Source organism: Erythrolamprus reginae, chromosome 4 (assembly GCF_031021105.1).
Source record: "Erythrolamprus reginae isolate rEryReg1 chromosome 4, rEryReg1.hap1, whole genome shotgun sequence".
Lineage (NCBI taxonomy): Eukaryota > Metazoa > Chordata > Lepidosauria > Squamata > Dipsadidae > Erythrolamprus > Erythrolamprus reginae.
In genome coordinates this window covers 16,626,446-16,643,613 of record NC_091953.1, presented here as the reverse complement: position 1 = coordinate 16,643,613, position 17,168 = coordinate 16,626,446, and the positions used below count along the sequence as shown (strand labels likewise).

Genomic DNA, 17,168 nt, shown 5'->3' with positions numbered 1-17,168 from the left:
AAATATGAATAATGTGCCGCGGCTCAAAAAAGGTTGGGAAACACTGGCCTAGAAAATTGCAACATCTCTCAAGATGAAGAGTGAAGAAATCATATTAAATCATTGAAGGCAGCTCACTTGTTCTTTTCCCCCCATCTCCCCATCCCCCATATCCTCTGTCATCAATTAGGTAATCATTTCGGTTGAGGCAAGCTTATATCCATTTGCAAGGCACCAAAATGCTATATAAGTGGACAGCTCATCTTAAAGCTAGTTATCCCTCGACTTGGAAGCAGAAAAACATGAGAAACTTCTGGCTCGTGCTCTTTGGTGGGGCAATAGCTTTCGCTTTGCCTGTAAAACATGAAAAAGAAAAAATGCTTCTTATGCAGGTAAGGTCAAAGATGCGAATAGAATTGTATATTGATGCAAGGTAACTCTATATTTACAATAATGTAAGAGATATAAGCAAAAGCACTTAGACTTTACAGCACCCTCTGCTTGGTTTACAGAGTCAGAAATGTCATCAATATTAACTAATCATTGTGCTTTATTTATCACCCCATACATTCATGCATGTAATTATTTTGTCATCTTGCCAGCAATACATAGAAAACTTGGGATTAATAAAAATAGAGAAAGGTGAGAAAGAGATACAAAAAGTCACTTTTGCAAAGATTGAAAAGTGATAGCCTTAAGGAATGTAGAAGTATCTAGTATTACACAATAAAGTGTTTTATAGTTATGTTTTTTTATTCATATACAAACATCTAAAATCTATGTAAAATATAACAGAAAATGTAACTGCTTTCAAATACCAAAAATATTTTCTTGCAAAGAGGACTTATTATGAATAATATAGTTGGACTATTCACACCTATTCAAAATATTGAAGAATTTGGAAAGATCTGTCCTAATTTTTACACCCAGCTCGATGCTGTAGCAGAGTACAGAAAGCTGTGAGAGTTGTTATCATCTACAACATTTCTATTCTATAGTGATGCTGGATAGCTTGCTGATAATTGATTCTTTTGTCCTCTGATTTCTACCTTTCAATAAAATGTAGAACAGATACAACAAAATGGGTGTGTTCAGATTGGCCTTAAATAATGAGATATGGATCTGACTAGAGACTTCTAAATCATTCTAAAATGTAAAAGAAATTAATTAATAAATAAATATACATTTACAATTTTCTATTTCAGAAGTACCTAGAAAAATATTACAACTTTACATCAAATGGGCAACAAGTCTTTAGAAGCAGAATTAGCAGACCCATGGCAAACAAGATCAGAGAAATGCAAACATTTATGGGATTAGAGGTGACAGGTGATATAGATTCCAATACACTGCAGACAATTCAAAAACCCAGATGTGGAAATCCAGATGTGGGCCAATTTGCCTTCTTTGCAGGTCAACCCAAGTGGCAGAAGAATCATCTAACCTACAGGTAATTTTTCAACTCACGTCCTCAAGGGAAAAGTTGATATAACTCATGTTCCTTCTGAATTTGGTTCCCATTTGTTTTTTCAAAGGATACTGAACTACACACCAGATATGCAAAGAGAGAATGTTGACGAAGTCATTGAGAAAGCTTTTAAAGTTTGGAGCCAAGTTACACCTCTGACATTTGAAAAAGTTCCAGTTGATCATGCAGACATATATATCTCTTTCCGTTCTAGAGGTAAATAAACTATTGTATATGTGCAATTTGATAATAAGTTCCACGTATAAAGGGCTTTTGTAAATATGTGATGCATTCATAATTCTTACATCAGGATTTTTCTTAGTCTTAGAACTTTTCACTTCCCAAATGAAATACACCTTTTAAAAAAACTATTTGACATCTCACTTTAGAATTCTAGGGCTTGGATAGCAACACTTAGAAATGTATTTTGCCCTCATAAACAATCACACCTAGTTGGCATCCAACATTGGTTTTCCTAGAGCAAAGATTTATATTAGAATTCTAACTTTTTACTACTATAATTATCTCAAAGTAACATCATTGAAATGAAGTTGATCCCTCCCCACAAAAAAGTGGACAGAAACAAAATTAGGTACACAAACATCGTGTGCAAAGTTGTGCAACTCCATATATGCAATGACAGTTCCCTCATTCTTTTTGAAGTGACTTTGATGAAAAACTGGCATCTCTTTGTTTTTATAAATGATCTTGCTAAATTTATGATTTTATTATCCCTCCCTCCCAATGATTGTAAAAATTGACAGTTCTGTGAATGATGTTAGGAATTTGGTTGAAACTCCAAAAAAGAAATAATTGACATAGAATTAGAAATGAAACCGGAAATATTTTTGCTTGGTATTATTGAAAAACAGATGAAAAAGGAACAGTACTATCTTATACAACATTTAATAACAGCAACAAGAATAACCTTAGCCCAATTCTGGAAAAATGAAGTTATGCCGAATGAACGCAACTTTATTAAAAAAAATGTTGGACTGTGCTGAATCAGACAAGCTCACAATGGAGCTAAAAGAACAAGATAACTCAAATACTATCAAATATGGAATGACTTTTATACATGGTTGAATAAAAGAATAACTACTAGTAGCGCTGCGTAACAATAAACGTTACAAATAAACACAAACAAACTTAAGAATTAAACCTTAATATAACTCTTTTCTATGTTTAGTTAATGGAATATAAGATTTCAAATAGTAAAACAAAACCAAAGAATGTAATATTGCATACTATATACTATTGACCACTGGTTACAATACCGCTAAGATTTAAATTAAGGAGGCTGTCAATTAAGCCAGCCTCAGGAGGGGAGAGGAGATACATTACATACTCGTCTTTTAATTTACTGTAAGTAATGTACTGTAAGTTGTAAATGTTTATCTGTTCAATTGTTTATATGTAAATAAAAATCTTTTTTTTTTAAAAAAAAGTTTTCTGACTGGGAGACCATCATCTATGTTTGTGTTCAGTACAGGGATGAAATGGTCCCGGTTCGTTTGTGGCTGTCAGTCGTCAGAGAATCGGTTGTGAAGGGAGCGCGAGGCTCCACCCACCCACCCAGACTCCACCATTTGGGTTCTTTTACACTCTGCTTTGTACATGTGCAGAGGGTAAAAGAACTCAAATAGCAGCCTCTGAGCAGGTGACTGGCTCTCTGACAACTGACAGGCACAAGCGAAATGGAAGCTTTCCCCCCTGGCTCAGTATCTTCAACATCAGACTAATTTGGAGTTCCAAAATTAAGTCATTAAATTCATTTGCTTGTTAAAATCCTCGATAGAAATACATTTCACTTCATCAGATCCTCCTAGTTTCTGCTGTTGAATCTAAGCACAGTTTTGCTTGAACCTGATGGAAAGGGGAAAAAAAGAAATTTGAGCTTTACTGTAGCATAGATGGCGTATTACAGAAAATCTATTTCTAAAGAAACATTAATTCATGTCACGGATTAAAGCAATGTCTGAGATGAGATGATAAAATAATTTTTCCTGTTATGTTTAGTTCATGAAGATGTCTTTCCTTTCGATGGACCTGGTGGAATACTTGCCCACGCTTACGCCCCTGGTTCTGGTATTGGGGGAGATGCCCATTTTGACGAAGATGAATTCTGGAGCTATGGTGTAGAAGGTAATAATAAAGATAAAAGGAGTGAGAACAAAAATCATATTAAAAATTGTTCTTAAACATCCCAAAGATGCTTTTTCAAAAGGCAGCTGGACTTTGTTTTTCCTCGAAGACATTTTGCTTCTCATCCAAAAAGCTTCTTCAGTTCTGATGATAAGCAAAATATTTTCAAGGAAAAACAAAGTCCAGTTGCCTTTTGAAAAAACAACTTCGGACAACAATGATTTGGATGGCTGAGAATCTCCCTTAGACATTGTTAAATATCCTTGTTAAATAATAAAATTGCACTGAAAAATAAGAGTTATAGTGACAACTTAGCAAAATGGGGTGATAGCTTTGAACAAACAGTGTTTCCTCTCATAATTGCAGTAATTTAAAGCAATAATATGTGAACAGATTAGAAATGCTATTATAGGAGATTTTTGACTGTAGATAAGTAAAATGCGATAAGTAAATTACGGTTTTGTTGACACCCATGTCTTTTGATTCCCATTTATGTTTAATTTTTCCTTTCATTGTTTTCATATTGACTTTTAACTAGTTACAAAATAATTCCCTCAACACTGTCAAACTATTTACTGCACTGCTATTAATATTCTAATCATACCCATCATCCATCTCCTCCCATTAATGACTGTATGACTGTAACTTTGTTGCTTTTAACATTATGATTTATATTGATTGATTCCTAATATAATTTGATTGCTTATTTGTACCCAGACTATCATTAGAATAGAAGTCTTTATTTATTGGCCAAGTATGATTGGACACACAAGGAATTTGTCTTTGGTGCATATGCTCTCAGCGTACATAAAAGAAAATATACATTTGTCAAGAATCATGAAGTAGTAATGTACTTTATCATTCTTGATGAAGGTATCTTTTCTTTTATGTACACTGAGAGCATATGCGCCAAGACAAATTCCTTGTAAGTCCAATTTATTTATTTATTTATTTATTGGATTTGTATGCCACCCCTCTCCGCAGACTCGGGCGGCTAACAACAATGATAAAAAACAACATGTAACAATCCAATTTAATAAAACAATTAAAAACAAAACCCAAACATACACACAAACATACCATGCATAACTTGTAATGGCCTAGGGGAAGTAATATCTTAACTCCCCCATGCCTGGCGACAGAGGTGGGTCTTGAGTAGTTTGCGAAAGACAAGGAGGGTGGGGGCCGTTCCAATCTCTGGGGGGAGTTGATTCCAGAGGGCCGGGGCCGCCACAGAGACGGCTCTTCCCCTGGGGCCCGCCAAACGACATTGTTTGGTCGACGGGACCCGGAGAAGACCAACTCTGTGGGACCTTATAGGCCGCTGGGATTCATGCCAATCACACTTGGTCAATAAAAAATATATATATTCTATTCTAAAATTGAATAAATAAGTAAACAAAGCAGCAAGCAACATTGTAATGATTAAAGCAGAAGCTGGCGTGGGACAGCTTCTGCTTTACAAAAGATTAAAAAGCAGAATGCAAAGCTGAAAAAGTTTCTTGGATGAGAAGCAAAACGTCTTCAAAGTAGAACCAGAAAGTCCAGTTGCCTCTTGAAAAAGCACATTTGGGATAAGATTCAGAATGGCTGTTTGCAATATGATGTTTCTTATCGCCCATGTAGGTACCAATTTGTTTTATACCGCTGTTCATGAGCTTGGCCATTCCCTTGGACTCCAACATTCTCAAGATCCTAATGCAGTGATGACTCCGGTGTATAAGACGCCCGTGGCAAATCAACCGATTCTATCTCAGGATGATATTGCTGGCATCCAGTATCTCTATGGTAATTTAGAAAATGCATGTACAGTGATACCTTGTCTTACGAACTTAATTTGTTCCGTGACCAGGTTCGTAAGATGAAAAGTTCATAAGACGAAGCAATTTTCCCCATAAGAATCAATGTAAAAGCAAATAAAGCATGCAACCCCATCCCAAAAGTCACCCCTTTTGCCTTGCGCCACTGAGAATCCCCGCCTCCAGACTTCCATTGCCAGCAGAAGCGTGGGGATTCCCCTGAGGCTACCCTCATTGGGAAACCCCACCTCTGGACTTCCGTTGTCAGCCGAAGCATGGAGATTCCCCTGAGGCTCCCCTCGCTGGGATTCAAAGCAGCACTGGGAAAAATGAAGGGAATCCCTTTGTTTTTGCCAGTGCTGCTTTGAATCCCAGCAAGAGGAGCTTCAGGGGAATCCCTGCACTTTGACAACGGAAGTCCAGAGGTGGGGTTTCCCAGCGAGGGGAGCCTCAGGGGAATCCCCGTGCTTCGGCTGACAAAGGAAGTCCGGAGGTGGGGCATCCCAGTGGCGGCGGCTCAGGTTCGTAAGGTGAAAATAGTTCAGAAGAAGAGGCAAAAAAAATCTTAAGCACCAGGTTCGTATCATGAAAAGTTCGTATGAAGAGGGGTTCGTAAAACAAGGTATCACTGTAATCTGAAATATTGTACCCTTTTAACCATTTCTTGAACCGAGAGAGAACTAAACTGAGGCTCAGTTATCTAAAATGTCAGCATGTTGTGAGTCACCTGTTATCAGCATGTAGATAAGGAAACATCAGCTTTTCACCAGCCTAAGGTGATAGTTGGACTTCAGCTTCCAGCCCACACAAACTTCTGGAGGTTACCACATTCTGGACAATGCAAAACTTTATGTATATTGTATGCTTAGTCAACAGGGAAGGATCCCCCACCTACTGCTAATTTTATGCATCTGACATTCTTTTAGGAGCATCATTGAATCCACCTCAAGAAGACCCAGCAATAAACGATGAACCAGAAATACCCAACAGCCCAGGCAAACCAACATTGTTACCATCTGCTTGCGATCCTGGCTTGACATTTGATGCTGTGACCACTTTTCGGGGAGAAATAATGTTCTTCTGGAATAAGTAAGGGCTGTAATTTTCAACCAGAATCATCAACGTCTTCTTCTTCTTCTTCTTCTTCTTCTTCTTCTTCTTCTTCTTCTTCTTCTTCTTCTTCTTCTTCTTCTTCTTCTTCTCCTTCTCCTTCTTCTTCCTCCTCCTCCTCCTCCTCCTCTTCTCCTTCTTCTTCTCCTCCTCCTGCTCTTCTTCCTTCTCCTCCCTCTTCCCCTTCCCTTTCTTTCTATCCCTCTCCCTCCCTCCCTCTTTTTTTCTTTCTTTCTCTCTCTCTCTCTCTTTCACACACACACACTAATGCTAGAAAACAGCAAGAAAATTGCAAGTTCTGGTCACGTTACCATAGACCTTGCAACCAGTAGTAAATCCAAGCTGGTTCCCAAGCATTGAAAAATGATCACTTGACTGGGGTGGGAGTCCTAATTTCAAAGATAGGTTATAAGTCCCAAAAGTCCTAGGTTGTTTTTTTTTTAAGTCCATCATAACTTTAAACAGGCATTAAGCAAACAGTTTAAATATTTACATGATTTTTAAAAAAATCAATTCAAGGCCCTAATCATAATTCATAATCATGCCATCTGTTTTAATGCAAAAATTCTATGAAATTATCTAACTGGCTGCATGCAGTCAGAGGGTAATAAATTGCTTTCCCATAATCTGCACTGTTAAAAATTGAATAAAAAATCCTAATATCCTGAATGCCTGATAGCATTCAAGACATCTTTCACAGTACTATATTTCTTTTTTTCCCTTTTCTAATTCCTGTCTCTCTCCATTTAAGGAAAAAATGCTGTTGTTGAGATTTGAACTTTCAGATTTTAAAAGTTTTTTTAAAGTGCTTTCAGAGGTTTAGTGCTCTAAAACAAATATGTGTTTCTAATAGGTATTTTTGGCGAAAACTCCCCCAGTACAGACAGATTGAGTTGGATCTGATTTCTGAATTTTGGCCATTTCTACCATCTGGAGTTGATGCTGCTTCTGAAAATAGTGAGAAAGATGAAGTATTTCTTTTTAAAGGTAAGCTATGGTAATATATCCTGCCCTTGTTCTGTATTTGATTCTAAAAAGGTATTATTTTGCAAAGCTGGACAAGGAAACAGCACATTTTGACTCTTTAAAGCAACCACCTCTTTTCCTGGAATTGTGTGACAGTCTTCTGCAGATGTAGGGGACATCTTTGAAAATATTTATTTATTTGTTTTTATTTATTTATTTTGTCCAATACACAATGAGGCTTTTAGTGGGTGTGTATATATAAGGAAGGGTGTGGCTAGCTGATGAGGCCAGAACAGGGCCGAAATGGTGCCATCCTAGTCTCCCTTAATTTTAAAATTTCAGCTAAAAACATTTGATACATACACACACACACACACACACACATAGTAAAATACATGATGAAGGTTATAGAGGAGATACTCATAGTAAAATACATCTAAGAAATAATAGAAAAGAAGATATAGTAATAGAACATATCAATGAAAGAATAGAAGAAGAGATATAGGAATAGAAGAAAGGTATAGGAGATATAGGAGAGCAATAGGACAGGGGACGGAAGGCACTCTAGTGCACTTGTACTCGCCCCTTACTGACCTCTTAGGAATCTGGATAGGTCAACCGTAGATAATCTAAGGGTAAAGTGTTGGGGGTTTGGGGATGACACTATGGAGTCCGGTAATGAGTTCCACGCTTCGACAACTCGGTTACTGAAGTCATATTTTTTACAGTCAAGTTTGGAGCAGTTAATATTAAGTTTAAATCTGTTTTGTGCTCTTGTGTTGTTGTGGTTGAAACTGAAGTAATCGCCGACAGGCAGGACGTTGCATCATATGATCTTGTGGGCAAAACTTAGATCTTGTTTAAGGTGTCTTAGTTCTAAGCTTTCTAGGCCCAGGCAAACCAACATTATTACTACGTCTAGTCTCGTAGGGTATTCTGTTTTGAGTGGAGGAGTGAAGGGCTCTTCTGGTGAAGTATCTTTGGACATTTTCAAGGGTGTTAATGTCTGAGATGCGATATGGATTCCAAACAGATGAGCTGTATTCGAGGATGGGTCTGGCAAAAGCTACAGCTGCTTTAAAGAGTTGCAAGTTGTGGCAAAGTTCCTGCCCTCACGTTACCTAAAGAATCTTTTGGAAGTCAGATCCATGGTGCCATAACACAACTGTGAATTCTGGGGTAAAAGTACCAACTTAGCAAAAAGAAATTTGCTTCATTTGGAGAGCAAATAATCTCAGGCAAATAATCTGTCTTTTCTACATTGCCTGGTTCATTTGAATTACAGGCAGTTCTTGTAGGTTTCCTACTCGTTCACTTCTAGAAATCCTTGGTATTTATAATCTGCTTGATTACAGGCAACCAATTCTGGGCCGTGAAAGGAGATTACCTGCTTCCTGGATACCCCAAATCCATCCACAGTCTGGGGCTTCCCAAAGAGGTCGCAAAAATCGATGCTGCAGTTTTCAGTGCCAATGAAATGAAGTCATATTATTTTTCTGCAGACAGATACTGGAGGTATGAAATAAAAGTCACAAATGCAAAGCAAGAGGGCCAACTGTGGGTTGCTCCCAGTTCAGATCAGTTCTTAGAACCGGTAGCATGGGTGGTGGGAGGCTCACCAGCCTGGGATGCTTCTGCACATGCACAGAAGTGTTGTGCCCAAGCATGCACATGAATTGGGAGTAAATGGTTTTAGAACTCGCTCCTGAAGAGGGCTTACAACTGTCTTTGGCATCATTGATGTTGTCTGTCTTTTTAAAGAAAACATGCTAAATGTTAAATCCAGCATACATTTGAGACTCCAATTAATTTCCTTGGCTGTATATTTCATTCCCACCCACCCCAAAATGTGGGTAATTCTTAAAAAGAATGCAGTCTGTTTGTATGCATATTTCAGTTTATCAACAGGTGTCAACATGTTGTATTGCATTATATACAGTGTCCCCTTGATTTCCGCGGGGGATGCATTCCGGAACTGCCGGCGAAAGTCGAATTTCCGCGAAGTAGAGATGCGGAAGTAAATACACCATTTTTGGCTATGGACAGTATCAACAGCCCTCCCTTAACACTTTAAACCCCTAAATTACCATTCCCATTCCCTTAACAACCATTTACTCACCATTATTACTGATACTCAGTAAAAATGATCCTGATATTTATAAACATAATTATTTATTAACAATAATTATTTTTTTTGTTATTTATTTGCAAAAATTATTAGTTTGGCAATGACATATGATATCATCGGGTGGGAAAAACTGTGCTATAGGGAAAAAAACCATGAAGTATTTTTTAATTAATATTTTTTGAAAAACCGTGGTATAGGCTATTCACGAAGTTTGAACCCGCGAAAATCGAGGGAACACTGTATTTTAAACAATATGGCATTATTTCATTTCCAAATTGATTAGTGCCCTCTAATGGTAGTCAGAGATATTATCTGATTACTGGATAGAAAGTGTTATTCCTTTCAGAAAGCAATTACTGTAGAGCTGGATTTGGGAGATGAAGAGTTAGTTGAATTACAGTACATTTTGATGTCTATAAAATGCATTTACTGATTAAGCCAATAAGGACAAAACCTCACATACTGTATTTTCAGACTTCAGCTCTAATCTATAAGTAACACATATTAGTAATAGTTGTCAACCTTGGATACAGAAGGTCCCAATTTTAATTTCTGGCATCTCCAGACAGAGTGGACTTGGTCCAGAAAGCCTTTGTGGTAGTGATTCTCCTTGGCTGATCAATGATACAGCCCAGCTGAAAACAGTTTCTTTCAACAAAGCAGTTTATAAGTTTCCATTATGAAAGAAAACTTGGTTCCAAGGGAAGGGTCAAGCACATCATTAGTCTTCAGACCTGACTCTATGGTTTCTACTCCTAACCCCAAAACCTTTAACCTTAGATTATCTACAATTGACCTCTCTCCCTTTCTAAGGGATGCTTATGCACATCTGTAAAGGGCGTGCATAAGCTCACCATTGTGCCTACCGTCTCTGTCCTACTGTTCTATTGTCTTCTATCATTACTTTTTATCATTACTTTTCTAATGTTTTATTTATACAATTTATCATTCTATAACTGTTTGACAAATATAAATTAATAAAATAAATAAAAGTCCAGCTTCCTTGAATTTCATTGACTTATCTACTGCCAATTTGCTTTGGCTGTTAGTAGTTCAGATTCTATTAGAGAGTGTTATCATGCAATACATCTGTATATATTTGAATTGCCTTGACTCCTGCCCTTACTCTCCCCTGACAACATTCCAATTTCCAAATTTTCCATTTAATGATTTTCAGCACTATTCTCCTGTGTTTGGTCAGACTTTATCTTGAACATTATGTTTAGGTCTGCAGTATCCCTAGTTAAAAGGGATGCAGAAAAGTTGGAATATGTTCAGAAAAGTGCAACAAGGGTCATCTAAGGACCAGAAACCAAGTAAGCCCTGTCATGGGACATTGAAGGAATGGAAAACATGTACACTTGTGAAATCTGTGAAGGAATACGAGAATATTCTTCATATACCTAAAAGTATGTTACACTCAAGGTCAAGGAAGGCCTGTTGTCTCTTGTTCCAGAGATCAGGACATAGCATGGTAGATATAAATTACAGGAAGACATTCCAAATGAATGTTAAAAAAACTTCCCAACAATACCATAACAGTGAAAATTATTATCCAAAGGGGTGGTGTTTTCCCTCCCTTCTGCCTACACTATTTCTGTCCCTTGGCATCACAAAGTGAGACCAACATTTAAAACAGATTTGATAAATTTGATACTTTAATGTGGATTTTCTTTTCTGAATGGTGAACTTGGATTTGTTCCAAATCTATGATTCTAACTCCAATTTTAGTTTGGCTTAAGGTTTTATTTTTCCTTTTTCCTTCCTTTTCTAAGTTATGATGAAAACAGCAAAACCATGAACAGGAAACCCCAAAGGATCCAAGATGGCTTCCCAGGTATCTCTGGCAAGATTGATGCTGTCTTCCACTACAATGGTAATGGACACCTCTTAGAAGGGATAAGTAGGGGTTTTGTGTTAATATTGTGTCAATATTGTCTTTTTTTAAAAAAAAATAAACAAAGCACAGTTGACTTGATTAGGACAAAGTCCATAATCAGAAGCTCTGAAGGGCTCAATGACTTAGTTAGGTCCTTCAGAATTGCCCATAAGGATATGTTTTGGGGGGGGAAATATATTAAAGCAACTGTAAATAATATTTATTTATTTATTATAACATATAGGCCACTCCCATCAGGTTAACCTGGAGTGGCAGGTTAACCGCTTGCAATTGTAATCATGTAAAATTGAATTCAATTTTCATTTAAAATTTACATTTGTCCACTGATTTAAATGCAAAGCTCTCTTTGTTCACCAAAGATTTTACCCCACCCCCACCCAGTTTGGATGAGTAACACAAAACTTAAACCCTTTGCATCAAGTTTCTTTCTCAATTTTATTGCTTGCAAAATGTCGACAGAATCTGTCAGAGAAATCATTCCCGTCAAGTATGTTCACTGTTGCATTTCCATCATAGTTGAATTAATTATAATTACTCTACCCCTTGATAAGTATTTTTTCCATTTGTTTGATAATGCACATTACATTCCTCTATGTTTGCTTTCTTTGCCCTTTGTAGATGTATTACACTTCTTTAAGGGAAGAAATCAATATGAGTTTGATCCTAAAACCAGAAGAGTTACTCGGATCCTAAAGGCCAACAGCTGGTTTTCATGCTGAGAAAATAAAGGAAAAAAATGATGAAACATAACTGGCTACTTTACATTGAATGTTTTGGGTGTGTGTGAAAATATAATAATTAAATTAAAATAATATAATATAATAATGAAATGTAATAGCAATAGCACTTTGATTTATATACTGCTAGTGCTTTACAGCCCTCTCTAAGGGATTTACAGAGTATTTGCCCCCAACAATCTGGGTTCTCATTTTACTGACCTCAGAAAGCTGGAAGGCTGAGTCAACCTTGAGCCTGGTGAGATTCGAACTGCCAAACTGCTGGCATCTGGTGATCAGCAGAAGTAACCTGTAGTACTGCACTCTAACCACTGTGCCACCGCAGCTCTAATGTAATGTAATGGAATGGAATGATGTACTGTAATGTAATATAATGTGATGAATATAATATAATAATACAATATACAGGATAATTGCAGGATAACTATTATTCTATATATGATCAATGCTGCAAGATTATTATATCTGTAAAAATGAAAAGACTGAAATACATACAGCAGAGGAATGAATGGTGGAGATGGCAAAATTAGCAGAGATAGCAACATCAATTTGTCAGATTAGAGATAAAAAATCCATTTATTAGTGACAGGAAATTCCTTATGAACTTTTTTTCTGGAAAAAAATAATAAATTCTGGTTTATGGGTTTGATTATCAGAAAGGATAAACTTTGGAAAGAAGGAAATGATGTTGTACATTTTATAGAAAAAGAGAGAGTAAAATATAAAATCTGTTAGTATCTGCTATTACAAAGATCAAAAAATGCTCCTTTATAACTTGTTCTTTCCTTTTTCTTCTCTACTTCTTCCATTGCACATTTTCACTTATTATTTTTCTTTAATTTTTTCTTTCAATATGTGTATTGTTCTTATTTTCTTATTTTATTTTAAAAAAATAAAAATTATATACATAAAAAGAAATCAGCCATCCTGTCATCAATTCACCTTACTTAAGGATTCTAAATCAACTATGGCGAAATATCTATGTGATTGAATGGAATGGTCCATTTGATTCTGCTAAATTGACCTGACAATTTTTTAAAAATGATCTCGCTTTATGGAGCACTGGTGAGACCACATTTGGAATACTTTGTTCAGTCCTGAAGACCTCACCTACAGATGTTGACAAAATTGAACGGGTCCAAAGACGGGCTACAAAAATGGTGGAAGGTCTTAAGCATAAAACTTATCAGGAAAGACTTAATGAACTCAATCTGTACAGTCTGGAGGACAGAAGGGAAAGGGGGGACATGATTGAAACATTTCAATATGTTAAAGGGTTAAATAAGGTTCAGGAGGGAAGTGTTTTTAATAGGAAAGTAAACACAAGAACAAGGGGGCACAATCTGAGGTTAGTTGAAAAGATCAGAAGCAACGTGAGAAAATATTATTTCATTGAAAGAATAGTAGATCCTTGGAACAAACTTCCAGCAGACGTAGTTGGTAAATCCACAGTAACTGAATTTAAACATGTTTGGGATAAACATATATCCATCCTAAGATAAAGTACAGGAAATAGTATCAGGGCAGACTAGATGGACCCTGAGGTCTTTTTCTGCTGTCAATCTTATATGTTATATAAGATTATATTTCAAAATTCAAATGATTGGTGGATTCCATTGTACAGTTGGTGATGTCAACTCTCATTTTATTATGAATAAAAATAAAAAGGCAGGGCTTCAAGAAAGCCATGCCAAGTACTTGACTTTTTAAAGTCAATCCACCTCCATGGGTACCTTTAGCCATTTGTTATCTGAACAAAAGAAAGTGGTCACACTACATACAGTCAATTTAGCTATCTGTACAATCAAATGGCGGCCATTCATACCTTCCCCCACCTCACACAAAGACCTGCTTAATTATTCTCCTACGTCTGTCAGAAAATCTGATAGATGGTCTTCTCATCCATTACACAACAAAGAAATAAATAAGAAGTTACTTTACTGCCCCTTTAAGATATTCAAATTTCTATCACATGTGGTGGACTTGTTCTAAAGTTAAAATTCTATGGAAGACTAAACATGAATGGTGGCAGAAATTACACAGATGGAGATTGAATTCACCCCGGAGGGATTTTTATTGGGAATATGGAATAAAAAGTATCCCAAACAAATATTATATCTAATGATACATATAATTACGGCAACTAGAATAACCTACGCCCAAACATGGAAAAAACAAAGAATCCCATCAGAAAGCTAAATTATAGGAAAAAAATTATAGATGGGCAGAGATGGATAAAATAACAAGAGACATTAAGGGCATAAAAGACAACGAAACCAAAAAATTATGGGGGAAATGGTACATATGGATCCAAAATAGGAATACACAGAGAAAAATAAAAATAAAAGTTCAAATCTAGTGACAACCATACATATACATTATTTTCTCTTACTTAGTTTTATACAAATAACATATACAAACCCATCTACTTTCTTGGTGTCTCTATTTTTCCTATAATGAAATGATTACAATTAGTAATGATGTATAGATAAACATAAAATGAATCTCAAACGGAAAATGTTCTGTATATGGCTAATGAAATGTTTCTTTCTTTTATGTAAATGAAAATCATAAATAAAACTTTTTTAAAAAAGATATTTAAATTTGGATGTTTGAATTGGCTACTTCAGTGTTCGTTTGTTTGTTAGTTAGTTAGTTTGTTTGTTTGTTTGTTTGTTTGTTTGTTTGACTGACTTCTATGCTGCCCAATCCCGTAGGTCTCAGGAAGACTTACAACAATATAAAACAATACAATATAATAGGAAGAACTCAATATTAAGATTAAACACACAAAATTATAAACCATAAAATGCCACAATACAAACTTATACTAAATCCAATCGACCTAACACACATACCTATCCAATCAATACAATTCAGCTGTGACTCAATAGTGTCAAGCCCTAACCCCCAACATTTCTCCCTTAGACTCTCCATGATTGACCTCTCCAGGTTCCTAAGAGGTCAGTAAGGGGCGTATGTAAGTGCACTAGTGTGCCTTTGGTCCCCTGTCCAATTGTCTTTCCTTTATCTAATATATCATATATATTTTCTTCCTTTCATATATCTTCTCCTCTATTTTTACATATTATCTTTATATATATTACTTCATGTCTATTCTCTTCCATATGTATTGTGTATTGGACAAATGAATGAATAAATAAATAAAATAAATATTGGGCTACCGCATTCTGCCAAGTGGAAAGCCTGTGTCTCTTAACAAAAGGTTTTATTATATCCATAGACATAACTGAAGAGTGGATTTAGGAGAGAAGCTACATAAAAACTTCAGGGACCACACACAAGTGATCAATGTGGAGTGTCTATCGTGCACACTATCAAGTTGGATTATACCATCAGCTGGTTTTGTAATCTCTGGAAACTCCTAAAACCATTGGAAACGATCCGAAGTATTTCTTATAAAACCTATCACTCAGGATACAATTCCAAGACAAATAAATCCATTCAATCGTGACGAAATAAAACTCTTCCAGGCATTCATTGACACATATATGGCAATATAACAAAGAGAAAACATTGTATAAACCTTTTGACATTTGAAGTTCATTATTTCATTCTTAATGGAGCTCCACTTATAGCAGTTGCTTAGCACTTAACAGTCGTCTATTGGTACACATTCCCTCCTCAAGCATTCCAGACAAGATATAGTCTAATCTCTTCTGCAAAATCTCCAGTGATGGAGCACACACAACCATTCCACTGATTACAGTATTTTTCAGAGTATAAGATGCACTGGAGTATAAGACACACATTAGTTTTAGGGAAGAAAATAGAGGGGGGGGGATCTGCCTACCAGATATTCATCTGGCACTCTACATGGGGCTACCTTTGAAAAGCGTTCGGAAACTTCAGATCATGCAGAATGCGGCCGCGAGAGCAATCATGACCTTTCCCAGATATGCCCATGTCTCGTCAACACTCCGCGGCCTGCACTGGCTGCCGATCTGTTTCCAGTCACAATTCAAAGTGTTGGTTATGACCTATAAAGCCCTACATGGCATCGGACCAGAATACCTCTGGGACCGCCTTCTGCCGCACGAATCCCAGTGACCGATTAGGTCCCACAGAGTTGGCCTTCTCCGGGCCCCGTTGATAAAACAATGTCGTCTGGCGGGACCCAGGGGAAGAGCCTTCTCTGTGGCGGCCCCGGCCCTCTGGAATCAACTGCCCCCTCCTTGCCTTTCACAAACTCCTGAAAACCCATCTATGTCGCCAGGCATGGGGAAATTGACATACCCCTAGCTGTTTCAATTTACGTATGGTTTGTCTGGATGGTATAATTTTTTTTATAAGGGTTTTTTTAAAACTGTTTTTAATATTGGATTTGTATATGTATTGCTTGTTGTGAGCTGCTTCGGGTCCTTGGAGAGGGGCGGCATACAAATCTAATAAATTATTTTTATTATTATTATTATTATTATTATTATTATTATTATTATTATTATTATTATATTTTTGTTATTGTTATTATTATAATAATTGTTATTATTGTTATTATTGTTATTATTGTTATTATTGTTGTTATTATTATTAGTGTCCTTAGTCTGGTCAACTTACTTACTTACTTACTTACTTACTTACTTACTTACTTACTTACTTACTTACTTACTTACCGTACTTACTTACTTACTTATTTATTTACTCATTTATTTAGATTTATATGCCGCCCCATTTCCGGAGGCTTTAGCACATTATTTTATCCCCTGGTTAGGTCTTTAAAAAAGCCTTATTCGGAGATAGTAACAATGAAAGAGGTTGAAAGCTGGTTAGAGCTGGAAACATTGTTAGGACCTCATTAGGCCTGGAAAGAAATATATTTGGAACAAGTAAAGCATTTGGGGGGAAAAACCTGCAAAGACTTAGGACTGGAAAAACATTCTTCGCAGAGAGTAACAATGAAAGTGCTTGCAAGCCA

General features: G+C 36.4%; 1 protein-coding gene across 2 annotated transcripts; it reads left to right on the top strand.

Moving 5' to 3' along the window:
• Positions 1-243: 243 nt before the first annotated feature.
• On the top strand, positions 244-13,080 carry LOC139167223 (stromelysin-1-like). 2 transcript variants are annotated; one of them, XM_070751664.1, is made up of 11 exons: positions 244-371; positions 1,185-1,429; positions 1,515-1,663; positions 3,467-3,592; positions 5,219-5,380; positions 6,318-6,480; positions 7,355-7,488; positions 8,823-8,982; positions 9,407-9,484; positions 11,371-11,471; positions 12,114-13,080. In XM_070751664.1, the coding sequence occupies exons 1-11, from the start codon at positions 282-284 to the stop codon at positions 12,212-12,214; spliced, it is 1,509 nt and encodes a 502-aa protein (XP_070607765.1). In that variant the 5' UTR covers positions 244-281; the 3' UTR covers positions 12,215-13,080. The 2 variants fall into 2 exon arrangements, with proteins under 2 accessions (XP_070607765.1, XP_070607766.1); XM_070751665.1 differs by lacking the exon at positions 9,407-9,484.
• Positions 13,081-17,168: the final 4,088 nt, after the last annotated feature.

Coding starts and splice junctions, on each gene's coding strand:
- LOC139167223 (XM_070751664.1), top strand. CDS start 282: ATGAGAAACTTCTGGCTCGTGCTCTTTGGTGGGGCAATAGCTTTCGCT. Junction 372..1,184: donor AAAAAATGCTTCTTATGCAG/GTAAGGTCAAAG, acceptor TTTCTATTTCAG/AAGTACCTAGAAAAATATTA. Junction 1,664..3,466: donor TATCTCTTTCCGTTCTAGAG/GTAAATAAACTA, acceptor TGTTATGTTTAG/TTCATGAAGATGTCTTTCCT.